Consider the following 10,000-nt stretch of genomic DNA (forward strand, 5'->3'; position numbering starts at 1 on the left):
GGTGTGATTTAGTAGAAGGTGTGATTTAGTGTAGTAGAAGGTGTGATTTAGTGTAGTAGAAGGTATGATTTAGTGTAGTAGAAGGTGTGATTTAGTAGAAGGTGTGATTTAGTGTAGTAGAAGGTGTGATTTAGTGTAGTAGAAGGTATGATTTAGTGTAGTAGAAGGTGTGATTTAGTAGAAGGTGTGATTTAGTGTAGTAGAAGGTGTGATTTAGTGCAGTAGAAGGTGTGATTTAGTGTAGTAGAAGGTGTGATTTAGTGTAGTAGAAGGTATGATTTAGTGTAGTAGAAGGTGTGATTTAGTGTAGTAGAAGGTATGATTTAGTGCAGTAGAAGGTGTGATTTAGTGTAGTAGAAGGTATGATTTAGTGTAGTAGAAGGTGTGATTTAGTGTAGTAGAAGGTATGATTTAGTGTAGTAGAAGGTGTGATTTAGTGTAGTAGAAGGTGTGATTTAGTGCAGTAGAAGGTCTGATTTAGTGTAGTAGAAGGTATGATTTAGTGTAGTAGAAGGTGTGATTTAGTGTAGTAGAAGGTGTGATTTAGTGTAGTAGAAGGTGTGATTTAGTGTAGTAGAAGGTGTGATTTAGTGTAGTAGAAGGTATGATTTAGTGTAGTAGAAGGTGTGATTTAGTGCAGTAGAAGGTGTGATTTAGTGCAGTAGAAGGTGTGATTTAGTGTAGTAGAAGGTGTGATTTAGTAGAAGGTGTGATTTAGTGCAGTAGAAGGTGTGATTTAGTAGAAGGTGTGATTTAGTGCAGTAGAAGGTGTGATTTAGTAGAAGGTGTGATTTAGTGCAGTAGAAGGTGTGATTTAGTAGAAGGTGTGATTTAGTGCAGTAGAAGGTGTGATTTAGTAGAAGGTGTGATTTAGTGTAGTAGAAGGTGTGATTTAGTGTAGTAGAAGGTGTGATTTAGTGTAGTAGAAGGTGTGATTTAGTGTAGTAGAAGGTGTGATTTAGTGCAGTAGAAGGTGTGATTTAGTGCAGTAGAAGGTGTGATTTAGTGTAGTAGAAGGTGTGATTTAGTGCAGTAGAAGGTGTGATTTAGTGTAGTAGAAGGTATGATTTAGTGTAGTAGAAGGTGTGATTTAGTGTAGTAGAAGGTGTGATTTAGTGTAGTAGAAGGTGTGATTTAGTGTAGTAGAAGGTGTGATTTAGTGCAGTAGAAGGTATGATTTAGTGCAGTAGAAGGTGTGATTTAGTGTAGTAGAAGGTGTGATTTAGTGCAGTAGAAGGTGTGATTTAGTGTAGTAGAAGGTATGATTTAGTGTAGTAGAAGGTCTGATTTAGTGTAGTAGAAGGTGTGATTTAGTAGAAGGTGTGATTTAGTGCAGTAGAAGGTGTGATTTAGTGCATTAGAAGGTGTGATTTAGTGTAGTAGAAGGTATGATTTAGTGTAGTAGAAGGTGTGATTTAGTAGAAGGTGTGATTTAGTGTAGTAGAAGGTATGATTTAGTGTAGTAGAAGGTCTGATTTAGTCTAGTAGAAGGTGTGATTTAGTGTAGTAGAAGGTGTGATTTAGTAGAAGGTGTGATTTAGTGCAGTAGAAGGTGTGATTTAGTAGAAGGTGTGATTTAGTGCAGTAGAAGGTCTGATTTAGTGTAGTAGAAGGTATGATTTAGTGTAGTAGAAGGTCTGATTTAGTGTAGTAGAAGGTGTGATTTAGTAGAAGGTGTGATTTAGTGCAGTAGAAGGTCTGATTTAGTGTAGTAGAAGGTATGATTTAGTGTAGTAGAAGGTCTGATTTAGTGTAGTAGAAGGTATGATTTAGTGTAGTAGAAGGTCTGATTTAGTCTAGTAGAAGGTGTGATTTAGTGTAGTAGAAGGTGTGATTTAGTAGAAGGTGTGATTTAGTGCAGTAGAAGGTGTGATTTAGTGTAGTAGAAGGTCTGATTTAGTGTAGTAGAAGGTGTGATTTAGTGTAGTAGAAGGTCTGATTTAGTGTAGTAGAAGGTGTGATTTAGTGCAGTAGAAGGTGTGATTTAGTAGAAGGTGTGATTTAGTGCAGTAGGTGTGATTTAGTGTAGTAGAAGGTGTGATTTAGTGCAGTAGAAGGTGTGATTTAGTGTAGTAGAAGGTGTGATTTAGTAGAAGGTGTGATTTAGTGCAGTAGAAGGTGTGATTTAGTGTAGTAGAAGGTGTGATTTAGTGCAGTAGAAGGTGTGATTTAGTGTAGTAGAAGGTATGATTTAGTGTAGTAGAAGGTGTGATTTAGTGTAGTAGAAGGTATGATTTAGTGTAGTAGAAGGTGTGATTTAGTGTAGTAGAAGGTGTGATTTAGTGTAGTAGAAGGTGTGATTTAGTGCAGTAGAAGGTGTGATTTAGTAGAAGGTGTGATTTAGTGTAGTAGAAGGTGTGATTTAGTGCAGTAGAAGGTGTGATTTAGTAGAAGGTGTGATTTAGTGCAGTAGAAGGTGTGATCTAGTGCAGTAGAAGGTGTGATTTAGTAGAAGGTGTGATTTAGTGTAGTAGAAGGTGTGATTTAGTAGAAGGTGTGATTTAGTGCAGTAGAAAGTGTGATCTAGTGTAGTAGAAGGTGTGATTTAGTAGAAGGTGTGATTTAGTGTAGTAGAAGGTGTGATTTAGTGCAGTAGAAGGTGTGATTTAGTGCAGTAGAAGGTGTGATTTAGTGTAGTAGAAGGTATGATTTAGTGTAGTAGAAGGTGTGATTTAGTGTAGTAGAAGGTGTGATTTAGTGCAGTAGAAGGTCTGATTTAGTGTAGTAGAAGGTATGATTTAGTGTAGTAGAAGGTGTGATTTAGTGTAGTAGAAGGTGTGATTTAGTGTAGTAGAAGGTGTGATTTAGTGTAGTAGAAGGTGTGATTTAGTGTAGTAGAAGGTGTGATTTAGTGTAGTAGAAGGTATGATTTAGTGTAGTAGAAGGTGTGATTTAGTGCAGTAGAAGGTGTGATTTAGTGCAGTAGAAGGTGTGATTTAGTGTAGTAGAAGGTGTGATTTAGTAGAAGGTGTGATTTAGTGCAGTAGAAGGTGTGATTTAGTGTAGTAGAAGGTGTGATTTAGTAGAAGGTGTGATTTAGTGCAGTAGAAGGTGTGATTTAGTAGAAGGTGTGATTTAGTGCAGTAGAAGGTGTGATTTAGTAGAAGGTGTGATTTAGTGCAGTAGAAGGTGTGATTTAGTGTAGTAGAAGGTGTGATTTAGTGCAGTAGAAGGTGTGATTTAGTGTAGTAGAAGGTATGATTTAGTGTAGTAGAAGGTGTGATTTAGTGTAGTAGAAGGTATGATTTAGTGTAGTAGAAGGTGTGATTTAGTGTAGTAGAAGGTGTGATTTAGTGTAGTAGAAGGTGTGATTTAGTGCAGTAGAAGGTATGATTTAGTGCAGTAGAAGGTGTGATTTAGTGTAGTAGAAGGTGTGATTTAGTAGAAGGTGTGATTTAGTGCAGTAGAAGGTGTGATTTAGTGTAGTAGAAGGTATGATTTAGTGTAGTAGAAGGTCTGATTTAGTGTAGTAGAAGGTCTGATTTAGTGTAGTAGAAGGTGTGATTTAGTAGAAGGTGTGATTTAGTGCAGTAGAAGGTGTGATTTAGTGCATTAGAAGGTGTGATTTAGTGTAGTAGAAGGTATGATTTAGTGTAGTAGAAGGTGTGATTTAGTAGAAGGTGTGATTTAGTGTAGTAGAAGGTATGATTTAGTGTATTAGAAGGTCTGATTTAGTGTAGTAGAAGGTATGATTTAGTGTAGTAGAAGGTCTGATTTAGTCTAGTAGAAGGTGTGATTTAGTGTAGTAGAAGGTGTGATTTAGTAGAAGGTGTGATTTAGTGCAGTAGAAGGTGTGATTTAGTGTAGTAGAAGGTCTGATTTAGTGTAGTAGAAGGTGTGATTTAGTGTAGTAGAAGGTCTGATTTAGTGTAGTAGAAGGTGTGATTTAGTGCAGTAGAAGGTGTGATTTAGTAGAAGGTGTGATTTAGTGCAGTAGGTGTGATTTAGTGTAGTAGAAGGTGTGATTTAGTGCAGTAGAAGGTGTGATTTAGTGTAGTAGAAGGTGTGATTTAGTAGAAGGTGTGATTTAGTGCAGTAGAAGGTGTGATTTAGTGTAGTAGAAGGTGTGATTTAGTGCAGTAGAAGGTGTGATTTAGTGTAGTAGAAGGTATGATTTAGTGTAGTAGAAGGTGTGATTTAGTGTAGTAGAAGGTATGATTTAGTGTAGTAGAAGGTGTGATTTAGTGTAGTAGAAGGTGTGATTTAGTGCAGTAGAAGGTGTGATTTAGTGCAGTAGAAGGTGTGATTTAGTGTAGTAGAAGGTGTGATTTAGTGCAGTAGAAGGTGTGATTTAGTAGAAGGTGTGATTTAGTGCAGTAGAAGGTGTGATTTAGTAGAAGGTGTGATTTAGTGCAGTAGAAGGTGTGATCTAGTGCAGTAGAAGGTGTGATTTAGTAGAAGGTGTGATTTAGTGTAGTAGAAGGTGTGATTTAGTAGAAGGTGTGATTTAGTGCAGTAGAAAGTGTGATCTAGTGTAGTAGAAGGTGTGATTTAGTAGAAGGTGTGATTTAGTGTAGTAGAAGGTGTGATTTAGTAGAAGGTGTGATTTAGTGCAGTAGAAGGTGTGATCTAGTGCAGTAGAAGGTGTGATTTAGTGTAGTAGAAGGTGTGATTTAGTAGAAGGTGTGATTTAGTGTAGTAGAAGGTGTGATTTAGTGTAGTAGGTGTGATTTAGTGCAGTAGAAGGTGTGATTTAGTGTAGTAGAAGGTGTGATTTAGTGTAGTAGAAGGTGTGATTTAGTAGAAGGTGTGATCTAGTGTAGTAGAAGGTGTGATTTAGTGTAGTAGAAGGTGTGATTTAGTGCAGTAGAAGGTGTGATTTAGTGTAGTAGAAGGTGTGATTTAGTGCAGTAGAAGGTGTGATTTAGTGCAGTAGAAGGTGTGATTTAGTGCAGTAGAAGGTGTGATTTAGTGCAGTAGAAGGTGTGATCTAGTGTAGTAGAAGGTGTGATTTAGTGAAGGTGTGATTTAGTGTAGTAGAAGGTGTGATTTAGTAGAAGGTGTGATTTAGTGCAGTAGAAGGTGTGTTCTAGTAGAAGGTGTGATTTAGTGTAGTAGAAGGTGTGATTTAGTGTAGTAGAAGGTGTGATTTAGTAGAAGGTGTGATCTAGTGTAGTAGAAGGTGTGATTTAGTGTAGTAGAAGGTGTGATTTAGTGTAGTAGAAGGTGTGATTTAGTGCAGTAGAAGGTGTGATTTAGTGTAGTAGAAGGTGTGATTTAGTGCAGTAGAAGGTGTGATTTAGTGTAGTAGAAGGTGTGATTTAGTGTAGTAGAAGGTGTGATTTAGTGCAGTAGAAGGTGTGATTTAGTGTAGTAGAAGGTGTGATTTAGTGCAGTAGAAGGTGTGATTTAGTGTAGTAGAAGGTGTGATTTAGTGTAGTAGAAGGTGTGATTTAGTGTAGTAGAAGGTGTGATTTAGTGCAGTAGAAGGTGTGATTTAGTGTAGTAGAAGGTGTGATTTAGTGTAGTAGAAGGTGTGATTTAGTAGAAGGTGTGATTTTGTGTAGTAGGTGTGATTTAGTGTAGTAGAAGGTTTGATTTAGTGAAGTAGAAGGTGTGATTTAGTGTAGTAGAAGGTGTGATTTAGTGCAGTAGAAGGTGTGATTTAGTGTAGTAGAAGGTGTGATTTAGTGTAGTAAAAGGTGTGATTTAGTAGAAGGTGTGATTTAGTGTAGTAGAAGGTGTGATTTAGTGCAGTAGAAGGTGTAATTTAGTGTAGTAGAAGGTGTGATTTAGTGTAGTAGAAGGTGTGATTTAGTAGAAGGTGTGATTTAGTGCAGTAGAAGGTGTGATTTAGTGCAGTAGAAGGTGTGATTTAGTGTAGTAGAAGGTGTGATCTAGTGTAGTAGAAGGTGTGATTTAGTGTAGTAGAAGGTATGGTTTAGTGCAGTAGAAGGTGTGATTTAGTGTAGTAGAAGGTGTGATTTAGTGCAGTAGAAGGTGTGATTTAGTGCAGTAGAAGGTGTGATTTAGTGCCTTGAGATAACTTCTGTTGTGATTTGACGCTATACAAAAATAAATTGATTTGATTTGATTTGATTTGATTTGATTTGATTTAGTGTAGTAGAAGGTATGATTTAGTGTAGTAGAAGGTGTGATTTAGTGCAGTAGAAGGTGTGATTTAGTGTAGTAGAAGGTGTGATCTAGTGTAGTAGAAGGTGTGATTTAGTGCAGTAGAAGGTGTGATTTAGTGCAGTAGAAGGTGTGATTTAGTGCAGTAGAAGGTGTGATCTAGTGTAGTAGAAGGTGTGATTTAGTAGAAGGTGTGATTTAGTGTAGTAGAAGGTGTGATTTAGTAGAAGGTGTGATTTAGTGCAGTAGAAGGTGTGATCTAGTGCAGTAGAAGGTGTGATTTAGTAGAAGGTGTGATTTAGTGCAGTAGGTGTGATTTAGTAGAAGGTGTGATTTAGTGTAGTAGAAGGTGTGATTTAGTGCAGTAGAAGGTGTGATTTAGTAGAAGGTGTGATTTAGTGTAGTAGAAGGTGTGATTTAGTGCAGTAGAAGGTATGATTTAGTGCAGTAGAAGGTGTGATTTAGTGTAGTAGAAAGTGTGATTTAGTGCAGTAGAAGGTGTGATTTAGTAGAAGGTGTGATTTAGTGTAGTAGAAGGTGTGATTTAGTGCAGTAGAAGGTGTGATTTAGTGTAGTAGAAGGTATGATTTAGTGCATTAGAAGGTGTGATTTAGTGTAGTAGAAGGTGTGATTTAGTGGAAGGTGTGATTTAGTGCAGTAGAAGGTGTGATTTAGTGTAGTAGAAGGTGTGATTTAGTGGAAGGTGTGATTTAGTGTAGTAGAAAGTGTGATTTAGTGCAGTAGAAGGTGTGATTTAGTGTAGTAGAAGGTGTGATTTAGTGGAAGGTGTGATTTAGTGCAGTAGAAGGTGTGATTTAGTGTAGTAGAAGGTGTGATTTAGTGGAAGGTGTGATTTAGTGCAGTAGAAGGTGTGATTTAGTGTAGTAGAAGGTGTGATTTAGTAGGAGGTTTGATTTAGTGCAGTAGAAGGTGTGATTTAGTAGAAGGTGTGATTTAGTGCAGTAGAAGGTGTGATTTTGTAGAAGGTGTGATTTAGTGCAGTAGAAGGTGTGATTTAGTAGAAGGTGTGATTTAGTGCAGTAGAAGGTGTGATTTTGTAGAAGGTGTGATTTAGTGCAGTAGAAGGTGTGATTTAGTAGAAGGTGTGATTTAGTAGAAGGTGTGATTTACTCTCAGAGTGTCCCTGTTGGCTGCAGGTAGCAGCATTGAGAGCAGCTGGAGAGCCTGAACCTGGTGGAGCTCCGAGGACACACCTAGAGGGACACAACAGAACCAGTCTGAACCAGGCTGAACCAGGCTGAACCGGTCTGAACCGGTCTGAACCAGTCTGAACCAGTCTGAACCAGTCTGAACCAGTCTGAACCAGTCTCAACCAATCTGAACCAGGCTGAACCAGCCTGAAGTAGTCTGAACCAGTCTGAAATAGTCTGAACCGGTCTGAACCAGGCTAAACCAGGCTGAACCCGTCTGAACCCGTCTGAACCGGTCTGAACCAGTCTGAACCAGTCTGAACCAGGCTGAACCAGGCCGAACCAGTCTGAACCAGTCTGAACCAGTCTGAACCAGGCTGAACCAGCCTGAACCAGGCTGAACCAGTGTGAAATAGTCTGAACCAGTCTGAACCAGGCTGAACCCATCTGAACCGGTCTGAACCGGTCTGAACCAGTCTGAACCAGTCTGAACCAGTCTGAACCAGGCTGAACCAGGCTGAACCATTCTGAACCAGTCAGAACCAGTCAGAACCAGTCTGAACCAGTCTGAACCAGTCTGAACCAGGCTGAACCAGGCTGAACCATTCTGAACCAGTCTGAACCAGGCTGAACCAGTTTAAAGGGAGGTGTGAACCGGTCTGAACCAGTCTGAACCAGGCTGAACCAGGCTGAACCAGTCTGAACCGGTCTAAAGGGAGGTGTGAACCGGTCTGAACCAGTCTGAACCAGTCTGAACCGGTCTAAAGGGAGGTGTGAACCGGTCTGAACCAGTCTGAACCAGTCTGAACCCGGCTAAAGGGAGGTGTGTACCGAGGACACAGCGGTAGGTGTTCAGGTGTGAACGGGTCAGGAGAGGCGTCGGCAGCTCTCTGATGAAAAGCTTCAGCAGACCGGCAGCGTCCACCTGTCTCACTGAAGACCAGTCAAACCCTCCACCACACCTGTCCAACTCGCTACGCAGGTACTGGAGACAGAGACAGACAGACAGGGAGACACAGACAAACAGAGAGACAGACAGGGAGACAGAGACAGACAGACAGACAGACAGACAGACAGACAGACAGACAGACAGACAGGGAGACACAGACAAACAGAGAGACAGACAGGGAGACAGACAGACAGACAGACAGAGACATTTTATATGTTAGAATCAGCATCATGTTATTGACTTGTAGAGTCATTCATTATTAACCCTGTTACATTACAGCACATTATACACTATTATATATACACTATATTATATATATATAATATATATAATGTATAATATGTAATGCATTATACATTATATATTATATATTATATATAAACTGGAAAAAGAAAGTTCGGAAACTTGTGTTTGGTGGATTATTTCTCTGTTGGTCGAATGCTAATGGTGATGCTAATGCTAATGGTGATGCTAATGCTAATGGTCATTGTATTCTACATGGTTGAAAGCCTGTTTATTGACCTTCATAATGATGTTACTCTTGTAAGGATCATGTATTTGTGGGATGAGCAGCACAGCTGATGATGTGTGGAGCCCCGGTGCCGATGGTAAACAGTGTATTCTCCTGTTGGTGTTGACTCTTGTTGTGAGTTGTTTGGTGGATGATTGAACTCTCTATCAGTAACAAGGAACAAACAAGACATATTGATTGATTGAATCCACCGTCAGGAGCCTCAGTAGAGGTGGAAGATCCATACGCAGCCACAACAGCCTGGCACCTCCTCCTCATGCTGGTCACCAACCGGGTCACACGTTGCTGTGGGATGGCGTTCCATTCCTCAACCAGGATTGGTTGCAGGTCAGCCAGCGTGGTTGTGTTGGTCACTCTAACACGTACAGCACGCCCAAGCTGATCCTACAAGTGTGAATTGGGTTGAGGTGTGGACTCTTGGAGGCCGTTCCATTCTCTCTCCTCCCACATGGTGGAGGTAGTCTGTGATAACCCTGGCTCTGTGGGGGGGGCGTTGTTTCTTGGAGGATGAAGTTAGGTCCCAGATTGTGGAGATATGGGATCACCACTGGCTGCAGAATCGCATCCCGATATCTCCCTGCATTGAGATGGCCTTCAATGATGACAAGCCTTGTTTTGCCAGTGAGGGAGATGCCCCCCCCCCACACCATGACACTGCCCCCACCAAAAGCTGTTACTCCATCGGTGCAACAATCAGCATAGCGTTCTCCACGTCGTCTCCATACTTTGACCTGCCGTCCAACTTTGGCAGACAGAACCTGGACTCATCACTGAACATGACATTCCCCCACATGTTCAGGTTCCATTGTCTGTGTTGGAGACACCAGCGCCAACGGGCCTGACGGTGAAGGGCAGTCATTGCAGGCTTCCTGGTAGCCTTATGACAATACACTGTTTAGAGCATTTTGGCAAATTTTTCTTGGGCGCTACCCACATCATCAGCTGTGCTGCTCATCCCACAAAAACATGATCCTTACAAGTTGGACATCATTGCGAAGGTAAATAAACAGGCTTTCCAACCATGTCAAATACAATGACCATTAACATTGTAACAACAGAGAAATAATACACCAAACACAAGTTTCTGAACTTTGTTGTTCCAGTTTATATTATATATTATATAATATATAATATACAGACGTAGGCAAAGTTGTTGGTACCCTTCCGTTAAAGAAAGAAAAACCCACAATGGTCACTGAAATAATTTGAAACTGACAAAAGTAATAATAAATAAAAATTCACTGTAAATTAACTAATGAAAATCAGCTATTGTTTTTGAATTGTGGTTCAACAGAA

The 10,000-nt window shown here is 39.9% G+C and overlaps 1 protein-coding gene across 2 annotated transcripts in view; it reads right to left on the reverse strand.

Annotated features, from left to right (window-relative positions):
• The window catches only part of arhgap28 (Rho GTPase activating protein 28), a 40,288-nt gene that overhangs the window by 8,715 nt on the left and 21,573 nt on the right, over positions 1 to 10,000 (reverse strand). For both annotated transcript variants that reach the window (XM_074628272.1, XM_074628273.1), the window contains 2 exons: positions 8,055 to 8,208; positions 7,204 to 7,286 (listed from right to left, as the gene is read on the reverse strand). In XM_074628272.1, the coding sequence (XP_074484373.1) occupies positions 7,204 to 7,286; positions 8,055 to 8,208 (237 nt within the window). The remainder of the gene's footprint in view (positions 1 to 7,203; positions 7,287 to 8,054; positions 8,209 to 10,000) is intronic.

The sequence above is a fragment of the Sebastes fasciatus genome, unplaced genomic scaffold (assembly GCF_043250625.1).
Source record: "Sebastes fasciatus isolate fSebFas1 unplaced genomic scaffold, fSebFas1.pri Scaffold_26, whole genome shotgun sequence".
Lineage (NCBI taxonomy): Eukaryota > Metazoa > Chordata > Actinopteri > Perciformes > Sebastidae > Sebastes > Sebastes fasciatus.